This window comes from Rhizophagus irregularis, chromosome 1 (assembly GCF_026210795.1).
Source record: "Rhizophagus irregularis chromosome 1, complete sequence".
NCBI lineage: Eukaryota > Fungi > Glomeromycota > Glomeromycetes > Glomerales > Glomeraceae > Rhizophagus > Rhizophagus irregularis.
The window spans coordinates 5,900,817-5,924,473 of NC_089429.1; the positions used below are offsets into that span (position 1 = coordinate 5,900,817).

General features: G+C 30.4%; 9 protein-coding genes across 10 annotated transcripts; 3 read left to right on the forward strand and 6 right to left on the reverse strand.

Moving 5' to 3' along the window:
- Window positions 1-1,826: 1,826 nt before the first annotated feature.
- Window positions 1,827-2,459, reverse strand: OCT59_001233 (uncharacterized protein; the record flags this gene model as incomplete). The annotated part of the gene is made up of 2 exons (XM_066139412.1): window positions 1,827-2,018; window positions 2,331-2,459. 2 exons carry the CDS (start codon window positions 2,457-2,459, stop codon window positions 1,827-1,829), a joined length of 321 nt encoding a protein of 106 aa, XP_065988818.1.
- Window positions 2,460-2,728: 269 nt separating this feature from the next.
- OCT59_001234 (uncharacterized protein) lies at window positions 2,729-3,034 on the reverse strand (the record flags this gene model as incomplete). The annotated part of the gene is made up of 1 exon (XM_066139413.1): window positions 2,729-3,034. The coding sequence occupies one exon, from the start codon at window positions 3,032-3,034 to the stop codon at window positions 2,729-2,731; it is 306 nt and encodes a 101-aa protein (XP_065988819.1).
- Window positions 3,035-3,526: 492 nt separating this feature from the next.
- Window positions 3,527-4,614, reverse strand: OCT59_001235 (uncharacterized protein; the record flags this gene model as incomplete). Its single annotated transcript, XM_066139414.1, has 4 exons — window positions 3,527-3,748; window positions 3,828-4,014; window positions 4,089-4,251; window positions 4,611-4,614. The coding sequence occupies 4 exons, from the start codon at window positions 4,612-4,614 to the stop codon at window positions 3,527-3,529; spliced, it is 576 nt and encodes a 191-aa protein (XP_065988820.1).
- A 3,560-nt stretch (window positions 4,615-8,174) lies between these two features.
- On the reverse strand, window positions 8,175-8,980 carry OCT59_001236 (uncharacterized protein; the record flags this gene model as incomplete). Its single annotated transcript, XM_066139415.1, has 2 exons — window positions 8,175-8,444; window positions 8,966-8,980. 2 exons carry the CDS (start codon window positions 8,978-8,980, stop codon window positions 8,175-8,177), a joined length of 285 nt encoding a protein of 94 aa, XP_065988821.1.
- A 77-nt stretch (window positions 8,981-9,057) lies between these two features.
- Window positions 9,058-10,856, reverse strand: OCT59_001237 (uncharacterized protein; the record flags this gene model as incomplete). The annotated part of the gene is made up of 4 exons (XM_066139417.1): window positions 9,058-9,868; window positions 9,940-10,050; window positions 10,122-10,359; window positions 10,442-10,856. The coding sequence occupies 4 exons, from the start codon at window positions 10,854-10,856 to the stop codon at window positions 9,058-9,060; spliced, it is 1,575 nt and encodes a 524-aa protein (XP_065988822.1).
- Window positions 10,857-12,923: 2,067 nt separating this feature from the next.
- Window positions 12,924-13,396, forward strand: OCT59_001238 (uncharacterized protein; the record flags this gene model as incomplete). The annotated part of the gene is made up of 2 exons (XM_066139418.1): window positions 12,924-13,316; window positions 13,394-13,396. The coding sequence occupies 2 exons, from the start codon at window positions 12,924-12,926 to the stop codon at window positions 13,394-13,396; spliced, it is 396 nt and encodes a 131-aa protein (XP_065988823.1).
- Window positions 13,397-14,173: 777 nt separating this feature from the next.
- OCT59_001239 (uncharacterized protein) lies at window positions 14,174-15,766 on the reverse strand (the record flags this gene model as incomplete). Its single annotated transcript, XM_066139419.1, has 6 exons — window positions 14,174-14,480; window positions 14,658-14,785; window positions 14,897-15,075; window positions 15,141-15,371; window positions 15,463-15,660; window positions 15,736-15,766. 6 exons carry the CDS (start codon window positions 15,764-15,766, stop codon window positions 14,174-14,176), a joined length of 1,074 nt encoding a protein of 357 aa, XP_065988824.1.
- A 3,670-nt stretch (window positions 15,767-19,436) lies between these two features.
- On the forward strand, window positions 19,437-19,811 carry OCT59_001240 (uncharacterized protein; the record flags this gene model as incomplete). The annotated part of the gene is made up of 1 exon (XM_066139420.1): window positions 19,437-19,811. The coding sequence occupies one exon, from the start codon at window positions 19,437-19,439 to the stop codon at window positions 19,809-19,811; it is 375 nt and encodes a 124-aa protein (XP_065988825.1).
- Window positions 19,812-19,852: 41 nt separating this feature from the next.
- On the forward strand, window positions 19,853-21,985 carry OCT59_001241 (uncharacterized protein; the record flags this gene model as incomplete). 2 transcript variants are annotated; one of them, XM_066139422.1, is made up of 3 exons in its annotated part: window positions 19,853-20,417; window positions 20,506-21,496; window positions 21,577-21,985. In XM_066139422.1, the coding sequence occupies 3 exons, from the start codon at window positions 19,853-19,855 to the stop codon at window positions 21,983-21,985; spliced, it is 1,965 nt and encodes a 654-aa protein (XP_065988827.1). The 2 variants fall into 2 exon arrangements, with proteins under 2 accessions (XP_065988827.1, XP_065988826.1); XM_066139421.1 differs by lacking the exon at window positions 19,853-20,417 and having other exon boundaries at window positions 21,087-21,496.
- Between the last annotated feature and the right edge of the window lie 1,672 nt (window positions 21,986-23,657).

The window sequence follows — 23,657 nt, forward strand, 5'->3', positions numbered from 1 at the left end:
CCAATTTATCACCAAGATATCATGACAATATCTATTCAAAAATATCTAATCGGCACAGTCTTGATATCATTACGATGTCGGTAATTTCAAATAAAAAAAAAAGTATTTACGATATTGATTTGATATTGTCACTTCATTGCCGCAACTCATTTGTGGTATCGCAACTCATCCGCAATACCGTAAATATTAAACTTTATTTTTTTATAAATTAATAAAAAACTTTTAAATGTATAACGTGCTGTCATATTAATAAAATAAAATTCTGATATTTTATGCGATTTTGAGAAGCTATTACTGATAGAGTTGCGTTTTACCTTCTAATTTTAACATTGCATCCTTAAAACATACGAATATCGTCAAAAAATCCATGATTTCTCAATATTGATTTTATTTGTGATTATCTAGAATTCAATTAAGTAATATTTTTAAGTAATATACATTAGTTATCTCAAAAAGTAACTTCTTCTTAATAGACTTAGAGAATACAATGTTGCAAAGCATCTTTTAACGCCAGATTGAGCTTGTGCATTCATACACCGTCATCCACCTTGTCTCCACGTACGATTTTAGACCTCCTCCTTGTATATTTTTTAATTGAATAGCGCTTTAAGTAATGCCGCGCCTATAGCCGAATTTTTGAAAAATCTTGTGAGATTACATTTGCGCATTTAATCATGTCAGAACTGATTAAATTAACGCAGCGCGCAATGCACCGTATATCGAGAATTGATGGATGATTTTGAGAGATAATTCGGCGGTGTGGTCCCATAGAGCTGATAAAATGATCATGTGAATCTTAGAATAGATAACAAATAGAAGAAACAAAATTAAAATCAGAATATTAATAAAGAAATAATAATGAAATTTACCAATCGTACAATTAGTTTCCTTAGCTAATTCATTATAGATTCGTAAATTTACACGAGCCAATTCAGCTTGTAATAACGTTCCACTTAAAATTTGTCGAGTTGGTAGTAGGTTGTACGCTGGTTGTAAAGTTTTAATCATATCAATAAACCAAGGTTTTCAATAACACTAAATGGGATGCTACTCAATACTCATATCAAAAGCTTTAGTAACCGAACGGTCAATAGCATCAAAATATCTCTTTTCCAATTTGTTGTTTTTTTTGTTAAAATTTTGAATTGATGTATGTTCGTAATTTTGTCTTTGCTTTTATTTGGTGATTACCTCCAGTTTAATTAATCACGATATTGCAAATTAACTGTGATTAATTATGGTATTGCAGAATAATTGTAACGTTGCAGAATAAATGCGGTTGCGAAATTGCGAAAATTTAGACATCATAATTCGTAATGTTCGCAATATCATAACCGTCATCCTTAATTATAACAAAAAAAAAATTAATTTGCAAAAAATTAGACTTTTGTTTATTTTATTACTAAAAGCATCATGTGGTATATTACAAAATTTCCTTGAATATTGAACTTCACGTGATATAAACCTACAATTAATCAAAAAAAATCTTGATATCGCTAATATCGAAGCGGTATATCATGAAGACATCCCCATGGTTTTTTTTTTTGCTTTCCCTCCTACGTTCAAAAAAGATTTTTCAGAAAAATTATAGATATTAAAAAATTGTTACGATGTGAAAACTGATAATTCCACGTGTATAAATATATATAATAATAAAAACATATAATACACAATATACCTTATTTCGCAATCGTGATTTTCTTTCATCATTACTACTCTCTTCATTATCAATGGAACGTCAGCGCCTATGTAATAGCGAGATAAGTCCAATGATCTTGCAACATTTATTTTTTCAGCTACGAGCTGTCTTATCGTCTTTTTTTTAATTAAACATATAATCCAACAACATTTCGAAGAGCTTTTTTCATTTCTTCAGGTAATTCATTTGAAACACACGTTAACCACTGACGAAATATAGCCAAAACTTCAAGGGGAAGATTGCGAAAATTAGCGCCAATACTACTACTATTTTGATACGCGCTACCTATATTCAGCCACAATTCACTCCTCTTAAATTCCTAGCAGAATGGTCAAGATGCTGTACGAAGAAATAATGCTCTTAATTCAACGTATATGATGTTTGATCCCCATTTGGGAGGGAACTATAACGTTGCTTTCTAATAATTCGCTCATCTATTTCTGACTTTATTCACTAGATCTTTGCTCTTGGGAAGGACTTCTGGGTAGTGACGGTCTTTAACAAAGTAACTCCAATTATTAATTAATAGTAGTTGTTCAAATTCGTCTCTATAATAAAAATTAAAATAGGTTCAAAATATATGAATTATAAATATTACAGATTTATTATAATGATACGTAAATATATTTACCTTGGGAGTACGTGTTTGTGCATTTTCCAAACGCGGAGAACAATATGGAGAACTAGCCGGAGAAGATTCCATCGGAGTTGTTGATAATATAGGACTTTGGCTTTTCTTATATTGCCTTCCGGCAACCATATTGACGTATTCAGGAAAACAAGCCCAAACCGACTACTTAATTGCAAGATGATCTGACGCTTTACTCGTTATGTTCTCAATTCTTTCTTTTTTAACATTTCGTCTACAATTATTAGATAGATATCAAGGTAAGTGAATTATTCATATCATAAAAAGAAAGAATACTGAATATCAACTATAAGTCACCTATTTCTTTCTTGACCAATTTGAGGCGATGATAGATGATAGAGCGATGATTGAGGTAGCGGCGACGATTGATACTCTTATAGCTATTGAGGTGTTGCGACCATTAAGGTTGAGATTGTTGAAGTTGTTGCGACCATTGAAGGTTGTTGAGGTTGTTGAGGTTGTTGAGGCCATTGAGATTGAGGTGGTTGCGGCCATTGAAATTGTTGAGGTTGAGATTGTTGAAATTGTTGAGGTTGTCGCGGCCACTGAAATAGAGTTTGGGGTTGAGATTGTTGCGGTTGTTGAGACTGAGGTTGTTGATATTGCGGTTGCGATGGCTGCCAATGTTTAATAAGCGAGCCTTTTTTACGAATTCCTTGTTCTTTATCAAAATCTTGAGAAGACATTTTAATGATAGTTAAAAAATGCAAGTCAAAAAAAAAACAAATATCTAAATATAAAAAAAAAAAGAAATAATTAATTGAATAAAAAAAAAAAATTTTTTTTATCCCTTTTTTTTTGCGTTGATCTTACCACATCATGATCGAAAAAAATTAATTATTAGTTTTTAAATTATAAATTAAATTACAATTTTACTAATTTAATATATAAACTTGCCTTTTGGGTAATTCCAGATTTAGAATAACTTCCTTGTCCGGAAAAACTGCTTCTCTTAATAGGCAATTGGATCCCTCAGGATCTTTTGGCAAATCGTACTCAAATTTGACAAATATGAGTTTCGTATTATTAATATTTACATCAACAGAGAGATTTTTCACATTAAAAATAAAAATATCTACAATTAAACAGCTTTACCAAAAAAAAAGTAAATAAAATATTAATAAAAACAATTAATATTAATATAAATAAACTAATATTAATACCTATTAATTTCGACTTCAAAAATATTGTAAGCTGGTAATTGTGATATTAATTTCGACTTCAAAAATATTGTAAGCTGGTAATTGTGATTGTGATGGTTGTGGTGATTGTGGTGGTGGGAGTTGTACCGGTGATGATTGTGGTGATTGTGGTGGTGGGAGTTGTAACGGTGATGATTGTGGTGATGGTTGTGATAGGGGCGGCTGTACCGGGGATTGTAGTGATTGGTTTTGTGTATTCTAATTTTTTATAAAAAATTTTAATAAGTAATAATTCCTTCATTAATTTATATTTCATTAATGTAATAATAGTGCTTACAGATCGTCCATCATCATCGTCGTCATCATCATCATCATCATCATCATAATCATCATCATCTCCTCCTTTTGGACGTGCTTCTGCGAACATGATTGTTTTACTTAGAGGTCCGATAAATTTTTTGTTTCTCACATAATTGTAAAATCTAGTTTTATCATCATCATTTTCGAAGTGCACAAATCCATGCCTAAATATAACAAATGTTCATTTAATTAAATTATTAATTAAAAATTGTATATATTAATTATTTTATTTCATTACCCCCAATCAGGATCCTTTCTGATATGTACAAAATTGTAAGAAAATCTATTCTTTAACCATCCCTTAACGTCTTTCGATTTTATCCCTTTTAACTCTTTCGTGTTCTTACCACCGAAGAAAACTGATAATTTATGATCACGACAACATTCATGTCTTTTCTTACCTATATTATTATTAAATAAAATTAAAAATAATAAATTAATACTTTATATTAAAAAAAAGAAAAATGATTCATTCTTGATATATACTTTTTCATATAATATATTTGATTTCAATAAAGGAATATTAAATATCATATTTTAACAAAGGAATGGGAATGTTAAAGATGAAAGGAAACATATTTTAGCCTTTCGGGACGAAAGGAATCTTATTTTAGCCTTTCGTGACAAAAGGAATCTTATTTTAGCCTTTTCGTGACAAAAGGAATATCGATTATTTTAACCAAGGATTTAGCCTTTCATGACGAAAGGAATATTTTAATTCAGCCTTTGTGACAAAGGAATAGCAAGCAAATTTACTTACCCATTTTTCTTTGTTTACTAAATCTTACGAAACCCACATTCTTATTGTAATTCGAATGCAAAATTCGATAGATTTTATTGGTCAGTTAATGTTAATCATCATGTGAAATCAAATATTTTTTTTTTAGTCATACTCAAGTTTCACAAACCCAATTATATTGCACTATACGTCATAATTACACATCTTAATTACAAAAAAACTTTTCGTGTCACTTATCAGTCCAATCAAAAATAAATAAACCGGATTTTGAACAGGCGTAACACGAGATTATATTTAAACGTAGGGATGTTAACGGTTCGGTCCATCTGGTTTTCGGTCCAAAAACTGGTGGTTTGAGTACAAAACCGAACCGTTATAGGTTTAGAACCGGAGTTTGAACCGAAGTTTGGACTGAAGTTTAGACCGAAGTTTAGACCGGATATTTATAGTATTTTATACAAAATTGTGTAATGCAGATCATGAATTTAAATATATCGTATATCGTCAAAAAATTTTTTATTATAAGAAAAAAAATTACCAACAAAATTTCACATAATGTAAAAAAAAAGGAAAAAAAAAAGACATATTGCAAGTATTGATTCAATTTTCCATTCTTTCTTTTTCTGATATCCAATTTTTCATGCATATAATTGCCCTTGCCGTTTCAGGATCTAACCTATTTCTAGTTTTTGAAATAGTTAATCCCGAAATTGAAAATGCCCTTTCTGATGAAACCGACGTTGCTTGGATTGTTAAATAATCCTTAGCTATTTGAGATAGTACTGGGTAATCCTTTTCATAAGTTTTCCACCAAATTAAAGAACCTGTATTACTATCTACTGGAGAATTTAAGTATCGATCTAATTCATCATGCGATACTTCTTGACGAATATTATTTGGATTAAGTAAATTAAGAAAATAATCACGAGATGATCATGCTGGTGCTGATGGTATGGTTTGATTATTTAAGGGTAAATATGACAAATATAATTCTTGTAATTTACTAATAATTTCAGTTATATCATTATGACTAAATAATGTGGTTTTGTAGCGTGGATCTAATATTGAAGAAGTAATGGAAGATTGATTCAAATATTTGTCCCAATAGGCTTTCAATTTATTACAAATTGCTGATGCTATTGCCTTTTGTGTATGGTGATTTCCTCTTTGATAATGATCCAATTTTTTAAACATTCCATTAAAAACCAATCTTATATCACCTTGTGTAGGATTTTTTGATGATGATAATAAATTGGTTGCTTCATACATAGGTTCTAATACCTTTGCTAATTCCTGTAAAAAAAAATAATAATTAATAAATATATAATTATAAAATAAAATAAATAATAATTTATAAAATAAAAAATACCTTAATATATCGCCATTCAGATATTGTTGGAAATAAATCTCCAAGTTCTTCAACATTTGTTGTTGCAAGTAATTCTGAAACACCCTGCATTAAGATTTGTCTATTAATCATAAAATATGTGGAATTCCAGCGAATGTCTATATCTAAAATTGGTTTAAGAAATTTAACTTTTTTAAGGGTACAAATTTCTGATAATTTATCCAAAAATAATGGTGAATTCTTGATTTTAACAACAAATTGACGAAGTTTTTTGATTTCATTTCCAACATGACTCATTCCTGCTTTTACTGCTAAATTTATAATATGTGCAGCACATCTGTAATGAGTAAAAGCCATATTATTAAACTCCTGATCTAATTCAGTTGCTAGTTGATTACCACATGCTATCATGTTGCTTCCATTGTCTGTAGTTAATGCAAGAATATTATTACTGATACTAAACTCTTCAAGAATTTGTAAAAGCTTGCTAGTAATTAACCCAGCTGTATGAGAACCATTTACAGGAATTAAATCAAGTAAGAGATTTTTTAATTCCCAATTGTTGTTAATATAATGCATTGTTACTCCAAGATAACAATCTTTTGAGATTTCTGAAGTCCAAATATCAGTAGTAAGAGAGATTTTTGAGTTAATTTGTGAGACTTCATTAATTAACACATTTTTTCTCATTTTATAATTTTCTATGAATTTTTCCTTTAAGGTTTGTCTGCAAGGTAAAATATAGTGGGGATTCAATTTATTAATTAATAATTTGAATTCAGGATTTTCAACAATGGTAAAAGGTTGCAAATCAGTTGCAACAAAATCAACCAAAGAATCTGTGATAGGTTTAGATTTTGATGGAGAGTAAGGTTTAAAACGTAAAGTAGTTTGGCGGGTTTCAGGTTTTTTATAATGTGATGGATGTTTTTTAGTTAAATGACGTCGAAGTGTAGATGTTGGATTACCAGGTGAATAAAGTTTTGCACACAAAATACACTTATAGTTTGTAATTAACCAACTTTCCTCATCTTGAATTTTTTGAAAAAACTCCCAAACATCTGCTGACAATTTCTTATTTATAATTCTTTCATCATCAGATGCTAAGGAATCATCTGATAAATTATTATCGTCATTTTCAAAAACTCCCGACATAGTTGTAATAATGCAAGGTGATATAAAAAAATGTAAGAATGTAAAATCCGTTATTCTTTTATTGTAAAAAGTTACGCGTGCAGATACACGTAACCGTTAATTGAACCGATCTAAAACCGGTTCACTAAACCGGTTTCTATCGGTTCAGTCTCGGTTTGGTTTGACGTTTGAACTGAACTGAAACCGGTCCTATGATCAAACTGCGGTTCGAACCATCCAATCATAAACTGTTAACATCCCTATTTAAACGGTACGGTAACACTATTGGCTTTAGCCTTTAAGCAATGTGACGAAAATTATACCCTACCTCCCGCTGTCAACACCTTCTTCACCAAGAATATTATATTCTTCGAGAGATGTGTTAATATCTATGACGAACAACAACTGGCTAATTCCTTACAACCATCCAGTATAAAGAGGCCTGTAAAATTTGTAAGTATTTTGGCCATTCTGTAAAAAGTTGCCCCAATTTAAAATCGCAGTTTTGATGGGGTAATTATTGTATACGCTGCTGGAAAGCTGGGCACAACAGTAGTGAATGTAAAAATGAACTGGAGGTCGTGCCGTTCAACGAAGAGTTTCGTTCTCCAGAAGAAATTGTAAATTTTTTGATTTATAAATAGTTTATTTTTTTTAAAAAAAAATTTTGAAATTTTTTTTTTTCTTACAAAATTTACCATGAGTTGCTGGTAGCAGTGGCAAATTTCGAAAGTTTATCTGGGCCGTGGTGGCAGGGTGAACTTTTTTTTTTATACTTTTATTGTATGAAATATTTTTCAATTTTTACAACCTAATAAAGAGTTAACGGACATTTTTTGAATATCATCTTGAATGCCAAATTGATATGGTGATAATGTTAAATTCATATTGCAGAAAATATAAAAAAAAATTGTTCAATATGGAAGTCAGTAATTTGATGGATCAGTGATGTCAGAATCAACATCGGAAGTACATATTGAAAGATCACGTCGTATTTTGATAAATTTATTGATGTCGCGACGTTATAACCAGAAGTACTTGGAAAATCACAGTTAACTGTGTAGAGGCTTCCATTAAACGAGAAAAATTTTTCATGTGCTGCGTCATTGCTCCTCTTCCAAATTAATGATTTCTGCTTGTCTGGTTGATTGAGATTGTTGTCTCCTCTTCAAAATGTGGACACCTGGGCAATATTGTAAACGAGGTAGTTGTTCATCCTCATAAGGATATTGCAATCGAAATGGTCTGTAATTACGTCCAAATTCAGGATAATATTGTGATTGAGGTTTATAAATGGATTGTTGTTGCCGTTGATATTGCTGATGATGTTGTTGTAGATGTTGTTGGTGAAGTTGATGTTGATGTTGCTGTTGCTGTTTTTAAAAATAACCTTCACGATTAACTCAATTTAATATTTTATTATTGTATTATAAAATCCAATATACTAATAAAAATGATTTGATTTATTTTAAAAAAACACTGCATGATATCTTCGTGATATCGGTTTGTAATTGTAAAAAAATTATCTAAATGATATCGTCGTGATGTTTCATAATTGTACCAAAAAAAATCTAAATGATATCGCCGTGTTCGATTCAGTTAAAGAATGTGAATGAATGTTCGTTAATTTTGGTTGCAAATTTGAAGTTTTATTTTGGCAATAATGTTATACAATAGAAATAAAAATGATAAAAAATATACTATCTACCCGTCTTCTTTTAGATTGTGAAAGTAAAAATATATATATATATATATATATATAGATACAAAGAAAAAAATTATTGTTGTAGTAACAATGATAATTATAATCATTTGACCTGGTTTTTAAAATGATGGTTTTTTACATAGAATTTTTTTTTTAAAAAAAAAAGAAAAATTTGTTTTATAAATTTACATACGAACCTCTCATCAAACTTCAACACACGACCAGATACTTTACTTTTCTACGCTAAAAATTTAAATTGAAAAAAATCTACATAATATATATTATTTTTTTCGCTTTTTAGTAGATTTCTTTGATTTCGGCTTTGGTTCATCCTCAGAGCTGGAATTTGAATCATCATCATCATTATTTTCAATTTCATACTTTGATAAATCAATCAAAGAACCAATATTATATCCAGATAAATTGTTAAAAATATTATTAACCGTATAAAGGTTTCCGGTGTGAGTAAAAAAACGGTCACGTGCATCACTGTTATAAATTTCTAAACAGTGGAATCCAACATGAATTAAATTTTTAAGCGAATTTTCATTTTCTTGAGATATCGGCTTGTCCGAAAATTTCAACCAAAGGTTGAATATTTCTTCAATATGACGACCTTTTAAGTACGGCTTGAAATCAAGACTTTCGTCTTTTTCTTTACGTTTTTGATAAGTTTCGTATCTAAGCTTGATGTTATCCCATAATGTATTTCTCCAGTACGACCAGGTTTTACGAAAACTTTTTGCTACATTATGTAATATGTCAGGATGATCGTTCATAAAAGTTGGTAACAATGACGCTAAGAAATCTTCTATAATTTGATTATTGTTGCTTTTATCTAAGTTTCTTGTTCTTAGGAATAATGATTTTAATTCGTTAATCACTATTATTCTTAACCACTTTGGGATAGAGTTTTGCAACGATATAATATTAGAAATTCTCTTCTGGTTATATGATATATTTGTATCACGATCTGTGAACTTTTCAGGAGAATTTGCATAAGGGCAAATCGATGTTGGATATCTTCGATTCTTGAGATAGAATTTTGGCAGCTGTAAGCCTGAGCTTAAGAGTTCTTCTTCCATATCATCCCTAATTTTTAAAGAAAACATTGTTATATGAAGATTACAAGATGATAAATATGAAAAAAATATATTTGTTACATTGGATTCATCCGAGGGAGAGTTGAAGATGTAACAGAAGGTATAGCAATACCAAGAGAAGAAGTACTAGTACTACTTTGAGTTATAAGAGGAATTTCTTCCAAGGTATCCCTAATTTTAAAAAACATTATGTTAATATGAAGATTATAAGATTATAAATATGAAAAAATCATATTCGTTACATTGAATCCGTCCGTGTGAGAGTTGGGGTTGTCATAATAGGTGTAGACGATGAGGAAGTGCGGCTTCGTTCTTCACTAGAACGCTTGCCTCTGTGGATCATCTGCTCGATTTGATCATGTAAATGTTCGAGGAGCGTCATGGCAAAGCGTTCTGCAATAGATTGTCGGACATAAACAGGATTAACGGCTCTGGACATGATGTCCTCGATTTGTAGAAATAGTGTAGCGAGTAAATTATCTATATGATAGAAATAACGTTACAAGTTATTGTTCTGTTATTGAAGATTTCTTCAAATACCGAATATTATAATAATACAGACCAATTTCTTCATCAGAAAGTAATTGTGTTGAAGGATGCTGCAAGTGTTGTGAGGAATACGAGGGGTATGGAAGCTGTTGTTGTGACGAGGGGTATGGAGACTGTTGTTGTGACGAGGGGTATGGAAGCTGTTGTTGTGACGAGGGGTATGGGTACAAGGGGTATGGAGAATGTTGCCGTGACGAAAAACGTTGAGAGGGATATGGATACTGTTGCTGTGACGAACGTAAGGAAGGTAAAAGTTGAGATGATTGAGATAAATATTGTTGTGACCATTGAGGTTGAGATTGCGATTGCGAAGGCGATTGCGAAGGCGATTGCGAAGGCGGTTGCGAAGGTTCCCAATGCTTAATAAGAGAGCTCCGTCTATGACTTTCTTTTTCTTGTACAGGCTTATTACGATCTTGAGAAGACATTTTTTGATAATGGTTTCTATGAGTTAAAAAATGTGGGTCAAAAAATTTTTTTTCAATTGAATTTTTTTTTATTTAAATAATTTTAATCTTACCACATCATGATCGAGTAAAAATACGGTTAATTTCGAAAATAAAAATTATTTTTTGCCATTGATCTATTACATCGTGTAATACAGATTTTTTTAAGGGAAAAAAAATCTGATTAATTATTTAATATAATGATGGATATTGTGATTAAATCATGAACAAGTAATTTTTTCATATCGTGATTATATTACTTTTTTTCCTTAAAAAAATCATACGGTACAATAAAAACAATGGAAAAAAGAATTTTTTTTTCTTTTTCGAAATTAAATAGATTAGATTGAGTCAATAATTAGACTTTTCTTTTTTTCGAAATTAATCTCATCATATGATTACGGATATTGTAATTAAATCATGATCGAGTAGAATCTTTTTTCAATTTTTCTTTTTTTTTCTTTGTGATCGAATAAAATTCCATATCGTGTTTATACACCTATTAGCAAAAAAACTTTTTTTTGCAAAAAAAAATTGTATTAATATTGGTTTCCTAATAACACTACGGGTTCCTTGAACCCTCTCAAGCATCTAAAGTTAAACTCTCTCATAAACACAGAGAGCGCAACTTACCTTAATATGACATGAATACTAAATATGCTTAGTAGTGAGAACGAAAAATTAAATTTTGGGGATCAACAAACTGAAATGGATTTTAACACATGAATCCTTCAGATGAAATTACTATGTTAGTAGAAAATTCAGGAGGTGGAAATAAACAGTATAATTATAATTTTGCTTCGCCACAATAACTTTTTATGATGGTAACAATCGTTATATAATTTTGATTATTTTCTACGTGACCAAAATAAGTATATTGTCTTTTTAACAAAATTTTTTAAGATCATCAAAATATTATTTTGATATTAGCAACTGAATGTTGGAACACATGATCGGAAATCTGATTCTTCAATAATTTAAGTATAATACTTATACGAAAATTTATAGCATATTTTTTTTATTTTATATTATAGTGTATTATAAGTTTATTATATTATTATTATCATAAAAAAAAATTGTGACCCGTCTTGCATAATTGCGCTTCTTCACTCCAATGTAAATAAAATGTGATAAAAGATAATTTTTTTATTATAGTACCTAATATCATAAAAACGCTAACATTTTATTTATTAGGGATGATATTGAAAAAAGCTTGTTGAAGCTGGATTATCGTTACCATTAAAATATCTGGAAATTTGATCATTTTTCAAAATTTGATTTGACGAATCGTTCAAGTACATCGTTCCTAAATAATGGCTTCAATTCGCCGAAAATTATCTTTCTAATCCACTTCGGTAGTGATTTGTACGACTCAAAAAGCAAACGTGCCATTTGAGCTTGAGTAATGCTGCCTGAATTGTGTGGATCGATGAATTCTTTTTAAGGATACGCTGACGTGTTACAAATTTATAATAATTTGCATAACGTCCTTTGGAAGAAATTAGTAGAAAGGTACATTAAATATAAAAATAGTAAAGAGAAGATTAAGCCGAATGTAAATCTAAAGAATCGACAAATTAAGGAAAATACTAACGGAGGAGAATGAGAGCGCACTTAAAATCTCATCATCTTTGGGTTTTATTGTATTGAGAATTTATAAGATGCGCACGACAAATTTTTCTCATTTTACGGAAGCCTTTTCACAGTTACTTGTGATTTTCCAAGCTCTTCGAGATATAATATTGCGGCTTCTATGGATTTATCAAATTTTTATGTAGTCTTTAAATAATAATAATCATACACGTGATAATACAGTGGCCATAAGTCACACGCTCCTGGGTATAATTTCATGGGATGGTTTTTTCCCGAAGGGAAAAAACCCTGAACTACTGTAGTTACTGAAACAGGAATTATACACGAGATCTTTACGTTGTACTAAACTAATTTTGACGACAGTACAATTGGACAATTTCCAAAATTGTTGAATCCCAATAATAAATAACATCTTTTTTCGATAAAAAAAAAAGGTAATTTTCTTTTCATTTAATAATGGGAAAACCATCATTACATTCTAGGAAAACGGCCTGGCGTAGACAAAAAAAACGACAATATAAAAAATTTAAACAAAAAGAAATTGAAATATCTGATCTCCAGATACAGCTCCAGGATTTCCAAAAAGCTGTTGAGACAGCTGGTGAACAAGTGATTTCCAAGCTAGACAAAACTGAGCGTGAAAACGCAAATCTATTGAAGTGGATCGATATTTTTTCAAATCAAATCTCAAGTCAGGAAGAAGAGATATATAAGCTTGAATTAAAGAGTTATTTAGCACAATCATCATCGTCTCTGTCATCTCCACCACAGCCACCATCATCATCATCATCATCACAATTGTCACCGACATCTTTTAAAAGCATGGATGAGTACTTTAAACATAATCAAGTTAGTAATTTTTTAGGTATTGTGCAATTTTTAATGATTTTTATTTTTATAATTAATGAATTGTTCTCATTTTTTAGTAAAAGAAATCTAGTAGTTCATTATTTTTTTTTACTATTCTCATTTTTTTTAAATAAAAGAAATTTTTGTAATATTGAAATAAATACATAAAATAATCAAATTCGTATTAATAATATATCGTGTAAAATATGTTTTATTTGCCAGTAAATAATAAAAAAAAATATTTGTAAAGGTTTAACTGGGAAATTTTCGCCTATCAGGAGGATATGGGGAAATTTTCGCCCGCTAGAACTTTACGATAATAATCGCCATAAGGTATACATAGTAATCGAACCAGAGACCCGCTGCGATGCGGATTTCCTATCTCAAACTACTCTACCACATGCGATTATCTGTTTAAGGGATATTTATTGATTACTCTTTATTACTAAATTACTGGATTATTGATTGTGCTATTCCCTAATAAGGTTTGTACGATCACTGTAAGACCTGTTATGTATGTATATATACATGTTAATTGTTACTGCGTTAAGAGATTGTTAATTTTTTTTTTATCAAAAATTAAATGAGAAAACGATTACAGTTATGATAATTGATGATTATAAGGTCAAGGTTACGATAAAAAAATAATTTTTAGAGAATGACATAAATAACAGATTAATAGTTATATTTTAGCGTCAAATTGTGTTAGTGAAGTTATTACGACATTAACTTATTAACTTGTGAAGTCACATTCTATAAACTTTTAAAACAATATGATATATTGTAATCTTTATTATAATAAAGGAATAAAAAACATATCAATGTTATCACGGTCTTTTATGTGATATGTACTGTATTTATGAAAAAAGATGGAGTTTTAAAGAGCTAGCAATGTTTCTTCCGCTACAGGAAGGAATTTCTAGATCTTCTGTAATAACATCTAACTCCTTAACCTTTTCTTTGATATTTGCGCTTTCAGTTTCAACCCAGACTATTTTGAAGCATTTTCTGGAGAATTCTATTAATTTATCTAGTGAAGTTTCCGATAATTTTGTAAAATCGATGGCTGAAACGTATCGGCTTAAGATTCTCTTTAAAACCACCTCACGTGATATGAAGTTGTTTACTTCCTCGTCGGTAGGATCTGAACTTTCCGTATATTCACTTTAATAGAAAAAAATTTTAAATCATTAAATCATTGTAGTAAAAACAACATAACGATATGAACGTATCGATCACCTTTCTACAATTTGTCAAAATTCTTTTACTAATGTTGAAAGTACATTTTTCAATTGATATCGATAGTCGGAAAATGATTTACGATATCGTTCGTTAATTGACTTCGCCACGCTTTGATAAGCATCATGCCCAAAAATTTTTTGTGTTATTTTATCAAACGCATGATCGGGCAGATTTCTAGTTCGCAAAAAAAGACATTTCATTTCTTCGTCAATAACACGATAATTATCCTAAATAGTAATAATATCAATAATACATAATACATCAGTAATTCTGCTGTGTAATAACGATTGTTCTTAATTGGTAAGAATGTAACAACCAAAATAAGAAATGGACTTTACGTTGTCAGATGATGACGAAGTCGAGGTGGTTAGTGGCAAATTTGTTGATGGCTGCTTCGTCGAGGCATCAAGCATTTTGTTTGCCAAATGTAGCACACTTGGATGTAAGACCAACCAATTGCAAATTTGCAATTGATTGGTCATTGCGCCAAACTGAACCGGAATTTCTTCTTCACTCTCTAGAAGTAATATTAAATGAGAATAAAATTATATTCATTAATTATGTTCAGATTTTATGTTTTACCGCTTTCATCATTTTCATTTTCTTCTTGTTCTTTATCTTGCTCTCTCCTATCCCTCTCTCTCCTATCCCTCTCTCTCTCTCTCTTCTCTCTTTCTTTTTCTTTTTCTTCTTTCTTTCTTTTTCTTCTTTCTTTTCTTTTTCTTCTCTCTTTATCTCTCCTCTCCATCTCTTTCTTCTCATTTTCTCTTCTTTCTTTTTCAATATTTCTTTCTTCTTGCTCTGAAAGCATATCTTCATTATAACGAAGTAAATTTATTTTTAAATAAATTCGCAGAAATATCATTTCAATTGAATAATAAAACAATTATTATAAGGTATTTACCCAAAATAATTCTTTCAATATCATCATCTTGTCTATTATTACCTTCTCCAATATCTACATCTTGTCCATGTAAATTATCTTGTTCATGTTCACTTCCTTCCTCTCTCCTTTCATCTCTTTCCTTATTATAATCACGTGAAGAGTTGGCAACATATGTACGAATAGTTTTTGTAGTCTTTGCAGCTTTTGTTGCCTTGTCTTTTAGGTATCATTATAATAGTATTAGGCGCAATTACTATATAAAATTTCAAATCAAAAATATAATTTTATTACCTTTTCCTGTTACTCCTCTGCGTTTAGTCATGATAAACAAACAAGATGGTACTTATTGGTATTGTGCTAGTAGCAACGTAAAGAAATAGGTGATTCCTGACGAAACGAATACAGCATTATCTTTATTTATTTATAGAGATTTCTCCTAATATTAAGAAAAAATTACATCGTGACCGCAGCACATAAAAGGAAATTGGGTTAGCATTCTCGAAAAAAACGTTCATGGTTACATTAAATCTTGGATAGTTGATCGGAAGAATTTGTTAATGGTTACATCGATTCTTTATGAAGAAAATTTTGGGAAAATTTGATGTCTTAACGGTTACATGTAAAGAAATTATATATGAGTATCGTAACCGTAGGACATAAACGGAAATTTGGCCAACAAAATTTTCAAATTATTGGAATAATTGATCGGGAAAATCCTTAATGGGTATATTAGCTCTTTGTCCGCAGAACATTAATGGTAATTTCGAGCAATATTAACGGTTACAAGTAAAGAAGCTATATATGAATATCGTGATCGCAGGACATAAACGGATTTTCGGGATAATTGATCAGGAGAAAAAATTTGTTAATGGTTACATAATCAGGGTTGAAGAATTATACTGTACGTACTATATTATGCTGTCCTAATACTTAAATAGAGTACATTTTTTATATGTTTAATATATTATATATTTATTTTAATAATTAGGATTGATAATAAATTATTAACTATTCTTTTAATCTTAATAGAAAAAATATTATATTAAATATTTAACAGTGCAATATTAATGGGCAATGGAAAAATTGCGGTTACATGTAAGGTGATCGCAGGACATAAAAGGAAATTTAGATTCAGATTTGGGGATAATAAAAATTATTAATGGTTACACATTGATTTTTTATCTGCAGCGCATTGATAGAATTCAGGGGTAATCTGAAAAATTTGACAGAAATATCGTGATCGCAGGACATAAACAGAAATTTAGATCAAAAAATTGATCGGAAAAATATTTGTCAACAGTTCTGTTGATTCTTTATCTGCAAAAGATCTTTATCTGCAGCACATTGGTGGAATCTAGGGTAATGATCTGAAAAATTTGACATGAATATCGTAGTCGCAATAAATAAATAGAACTTTAGGTCAATAATTGATCGGAAAAAATTATTAATGGTTACATTGATTTTTTATCTGCAGCGCATTGATAGAATTCAGGGTAATCTGAAAAATTTGACAGAAATATCGTGATCGCAGGACATAAACGGATTTTCGGGATAATTGATCAGGAGAAAAAATTTGTTAATGGTTACATAATCAGGGTTGAAGAATTATACTGTACGTACTATATTATGCTGTCCTAATACTTAAATAGAGTACATTTTTTATATGTTTAATATATTATATATTTATTTTAATAATTAGGATTGATAATAAATTATTAACTATTCTTTTAATCTTAATAGAAAAAATATTATATTAAATATTTAACAGTGCAATATTAGTGCAATGTATACAGTAAATTGATGAATTTTGGGCAATGGAAAAATTGCGGTTACATGTAAGGTGATTGCAGGACATGAACAGAAATTTAGATCAAAAAACTGATCGGAAAAAAATTTTGTCAACAGTTCTGTTGATTCTTTATCTGCAAAAGATCTTTATCTGCAGCACATTGGTGGAATCTAGGTAATGATCTGAAAAATTTGGCATGAATATCGTGGTCGCAATAAATAAATAGAAATTTAGATCAATAATTGATCGGAAAAAATTGTTAATGATTACATTGATTTTTATCTGCAGCGCATTGACAGAATTTGTTACATTAATTCTCTATCTCGGAATTATTTTAAAAAAAAACTTTTACAAGTTGTTGACCCAAATTTCCTTTTATGTAGTGCAGTCAGCGATATCACAGTCGTAATATTATAAAAAAAATTACTTTGTACTTTTTTCCCAAAGAATTCAATTGATATTTTTTTAAAGTTTGACTGTCCATATCTTATCAGTTACATATAAAAATACCACATCTCAGATCAGAGTTTTTAGATTTCTAATAAAAAAAAGTTAGAAAGAAAATGTCCTCTCCCAAACCTAGTAGAGAAGAAACAGGTATAAAAAAAAAATACCTCATATTAATTCATTAAATAACGTATGATAATATTCATATAATTTCTTTCATATATAGATAATACGATATTGATCTCGCTAGACGATCTAATAAAAGAACAAACCCGATTGAACGATCTTCGCCAAACCAACATTAAAAAGAAACGGCAACGTCCGTCTCGTAACAACCGAACGAAGACCATGGGAGACTGGGCTCAGATGGTGAAAAAAGTATGATCATTTGATTCTTTAATATTTTGTGATAATTTGAAATATTTAACACTTTAAAATTATTTGTTAGAATTGATATTGCCATTATATGAAGTTATATCTCATTACAATACCGCACAATATTACTATATTCACCTTCTTTTCAATTTATTTCAATAAAAAAATAAATCTTATGTAATTTTATAATTGTATATATCCGTAAAGCTCACCACTAGTGATTTTATCATAATAATTGATCGTAATAATTTAAAATCATAAAAATCAAAATTTCATATAAACCAGAACACGAATTGCTAACAATTTTTTTCTGATCATTTGTCTTGTCTAAATGTGCTGCGATCACGATATTCTTAAAATGTAATGTCAATTTTTCAGAAAAGCTTTGTTAACCCAATTTCCGTTATGTCCAGCAGCCTATATAAATTTCTTTACATGTAATCGTCAAAACATTAATCAAGAGCTTTGTTAACCCAAATTTCTATAGTTACGATGTTGTTCATTATATAATTCATTAACAATTAATGTAACTAACTATTAACGAATTTTTTTTCTGATCAATTATCCCAAAATTTGATGATCTAAATTTCCGCTTATATCTTGCGGTCACAATATTCATATAAATTCCTTTATATATAACCGTTAAAGAAGTCAACTCATCAGATCATTGCCTCAAAATTTCGTCAATGCATTGTAAGTAAAGAACCAATGTAGCCATTAAGAAAATTTCCCGATCAATTCAAATTTCCGTTTATGTCCCGCGGTCACAATATTCATACAAAATTTCTTTGCACGTCAATTTTAGATCATTTTACCAAAATGTACTGTGGACAAAGAACTAACGAATGTAACCATTGACATTTTTTTCTGATCGATTTTCCCAAAATTTAAGAAATTAGTAATCTAAATTTCCGTTTATGTTCTGCAGTCACGCACGATATTCATACAAAATTTCTTTGCATGTAACTGTTGTTAACACGTCAATTTTAGATCATTTTCCCCAAGATTTCCATTAATGTACTGTGATCCAAGAACTAATGTAACCATTGACATTTTTTTTTCTCGAAATTTCGTGAAATTCGTAATATAAATTTCCGTTTATGTCCTGCAGTCACGATTTCATACAAAATTTCTTTACATGTAACCAGATCATTGCCCAAAATTTCCGTTAATGCACCACGGACAAGGAACTAATGTAACCGTTAAGAAATTTGTTAACCCAAAATTTCCGTTTATGTGCTGCGGTCACGATACTATGATATCCAATTGAAAATATTATAAAAGCAGTTAATGAATTAAATACACAAACGCGCATGGACATTTTTTAAATTTATGATTTTATTTCATTTTATTATTCCTTATTATAATTATTGTCATAGCCATGTTACGAAATAAACCTCGAAAAGCGAATATTGCTGCAATACCTTTTCGTATCCGTAATAATTTTAGAAGGTTGCCCAACAGATTTTTATTATCGGATAATGATGACAATGAAAAAATGGTACAAAAAGATTTTGAAGATGATAATATTAGTGGCGAAGAGTATAATGAATATGGCGACGGAGATGATGATTTAGAACAACGAAGTGATGATGATCATATAGAACAGCGAAGCGATAATGGTGATGATTTAGAACAACGAAGCAATGATGATCATTTAGAACAACGAAGCGATAATGATCATTTAGAACAACGAAACGATAATGATGATGATTTAGAACAACAAGCAATAATGAAGAAGGTGATACCAACATGATTTCAACATCATCAGAGAATGAAACAGAAAGCGATTATATAATGTCCTTAGAAAGTGATGAAGATTATGAAACAATGTCGTCAGATAATGAAGAAAGACATGATTCTGATATCTCAGAAGAAAAGCTATTCGTTGATGAAGCATTGGCTAAAGATAAGTTACCATCTTTTGATGGTGATTTTGCTCCATATTTTCAAAATTTAACTACTGCTGCCTTATTTTGTTGGATTTATAAACATAATATTTCAACAAATGCATATGAAGATCTTGTTGACATTATCATGAGACCAGAATTTAATAGAGATCATATTGTAAAGAATATTCGGAGATTTCGATCATGGAGGGAGCGTCTTCCTCTTCCCTCAATATCAGCAAAATCTATCTCAATTTCATCAAAAAAAACACCATCAACTTTAAAGGATTCAAAGATGGCATATCAACTTTCAATAAGTGATATCATTTGGAATGTTCTTAACAACCCATCACTATTAAAGGAAATGTATTTTGGTGCTGGTGTCGATTCAAAAACAAAATCCGAGTACTGGCATGGTACCTTATGGGTAGAGTCACCTCTTTTCGGTCAAGAACAATTAATGATATCAGGGGGTAATTATTTATTAAATGCAAGCTGATGGTAGAGAGGTGAAGCAATAAAGTACAAGAGACTAACACTTTTTTCATATGTATATAATAGAGATATACCAATGCGGCGATTTTGTTTACTATTACGATAATGAGCGAAAACTTGGCAGATTGAGAGCGATATTATTAAATGAAGAGAACCAACAGTATCGGCTGAGAATCCAAAAAGTTCTAGATTATAGTGACTTGCCTGGAAATTTTAAGGGAGAATTAAGACAAAATCGCTCTCTTTCCGGAGAAGTTTGGTTACAAGATGAACCATTCTTGACAATAACAACATCACAAATTTCCGAAAAGGTTGCTGCAGATACACTACGAATTACTGAAATACTTTATAAACATCATACACACTGGCGCATTCGTGATGCAACGTTCTCTTATCAACATCCTTCAGAATATATTTCCATAAGGCAGCCACCATCTCCAACAATTCCGGTTTATAAGCTGTTTTTGGACATATACTACGATGATTTTGGAACATTTAGGAATGTTTATCATTCGTTAGGAGGTGTTTATGTGCAGTTTGGAAATATGCCTGCCCGTCAAAGAAAGTTGCTCAAAAATCACTTTGTTCTCGGGTTTGTTCCTTTCGGTGGTAATTTCAATGAATTCATGTTGCCATTCATTTCTGAAATGAAAGAATTCGAACAAGGAAAATTAATGGAAGTGAATGGCCAAGATGCTTGGGTGATAGCCGGTTTAGGTGTCGTAACTGCTGATTTACCACAAGGGAATGACATGTGTGGTGTATTACGACATAATGCCAATAAAGGTTGCCGCACTTGTACAGCCTCTCGAGAATCACTTACCAACTTCTCTCAGGATGTACCAGCAACATCAAGATATCATCACATCACTGACGATCAATTTAAAGAGATATTTGATGAACCTGCTACCACAAGGCAAAGACGACTTTGTACTGAGTTCGGACTAAGAACAAGGCCTAGCATTTTGGATAGGCTGCTAAGAGAAAGGCATCTACAGACACCTCAAGATGTATATCATGCAACTGCTGGGAAGATTGGACGACTTCTTAAATTAACGTATGATCTTAGAATTTAATTAACTTTAGCTAGATATGTAACGAACAAAATCTTTTAATAAAGCTTTTTGATTTCCACAGGTGCGAATTATTTTCACAAAAAGGAGAGGACGAGTTTATCAAAGCCTGGAAGAACTTAGAGAAACCAAAAAAATGGTCTCGTTTGCCAAATCCAATTAGCCACAATGCTAGTTTCATGATGTCTGACTATCTTAGGCTCGCTATGATAATGCCTTTTATACTTAATAGTTTTTTAGAATCATCAAGCTTAAAGGAAAATGAATCCAGAAGCATTCTGCGACGAATTCAAGAATCACGCATTAACATGGCGAAAAATGTAATAATTGCTTGTTGGGTATATGTAGCAAAAACAATGAGGATAGTTTTTGAAAGCAAGTTTACATTAGATTCGTATGACGAATTACAAAAATGCCTTGAAGAAGAAATGAAAATTCTTCCAAAGGTACAATTATTCATAATTCTTATATAATTTTTTATTTTTTATTTATCAATATATAAAATATTATTTAATAATGTGGCTTTAGGTTTTCCCTGAATTTGCTAACTTACCAAACCTGCATATCAATATCCACTTGCTGGTGCATGCAAGGACTTATGGTACTCTTATAAACACTCAAGTTGGTATCAAAGAGATGGTGCATCGGATCTTTAAAGCAATGGTACTACGAACAAATTGCAAGAATGTCGAGCTAGACTTGTTAAAGCGGTATACTACGCTCTTTGCAATTCGTCATTTAGTAGATGGAGGCGCAGATCAAAGATTATCACAACCTTGTAGAGGTTTCGCTACTATGTCCTCAAATTTTAGAAATTTATTGACTAATTGGTATATTACTGAAGACAAGGTATCAAATGAACAAGAACTGGAAGGAAATGAAGAAGGTTTGTATTACAATTTTATAATAATAATATTTCCGCAATTATTAACGTATTTTTATTTTATATAGCGATTTCATCTCCAGTGGATTTTATTACAAATATTATCTTAAAGAGGAGCTTATCCCGTCAGGATCGCGAAAATATCATGAAAAATTTGCCAAATTTCAAATCTGAGCTGCTTCTTTCATTTATGGACATTGGACAAAAGTCAGCTCTTATATATTCTCAAATGAGCTGGTATGAATTGGCGACATACACTATGGAAGAAAGCGATGGCGTATTTTCCAAAGTACATCTTCATATTGGTGACGTCGTAACAATACACGAGGAAGACAGTGGTGAATGTTATGCGATTATAAAAGGGATCTTCAAATACAAAGGCAATGATGATAAATATTATGCCTTTATTACTATTGATTGGTTTGACAATATTAACAGAATTCACAACGTATTGAAATGTCCTCTTTTTCGCATTCAGACAAGCCAAGACATTCGCTGGAGAAGAATCTTCCCGATATCAATAATTGACCACGTACAGAAAGTTCACTTTGTCTATGATACGAAAATTGATTTGTGGATAAAAAATAATTATTATTTTACGGCTATATAGCTTTATTATGCAGTACAATGATTCTTTTCGGTATATTTATTTATGATAACGTGATTTATTAAATAAATAAAGATAACGATATCGTTACGATATCGTTTGATATCGTATTCATGAATTTATTAGGCACGTGACTTTGCAATTTTTATCCAATCAAATCATTGTTTGTTAGACATGTTAAACATTCGCACGATTATGTTTACGTCTACATCTCTCTATTCAATTTTTTTAAATTTTTTTTTAATACCGAAAAACATTTTGACAGTTTTTGTTATCAACAGTATAATTTATTCAAAAAAATATATTCATATTAACAATTACAGTCAGACCACTGTATATGCGCGTCTATTTTTATTCCGGCGTACGACAGGTACATATTCTGCTCTCGCTGGGTTATGTTAAACTATCTTTGACATTTATATAACGCGTCAAAAATAATTACGCGTTCAGTTTTAATAGTTTTTACCTTTTTATAATAATTTTTTTTTCATATCAATACCCAAAGAAAAAGAATAAAGGGAAAGAAGAAGAAAAAAGAAAAAAACCATTGTGAAAAAACGAAAAAGAGAAAACAAAGGAACGAAAAGAAAGAGAGATTATCCTGAAATTTTTTCACAAAAGGTACTACTGTACTTGGGGATCATTCGAGGGTTTT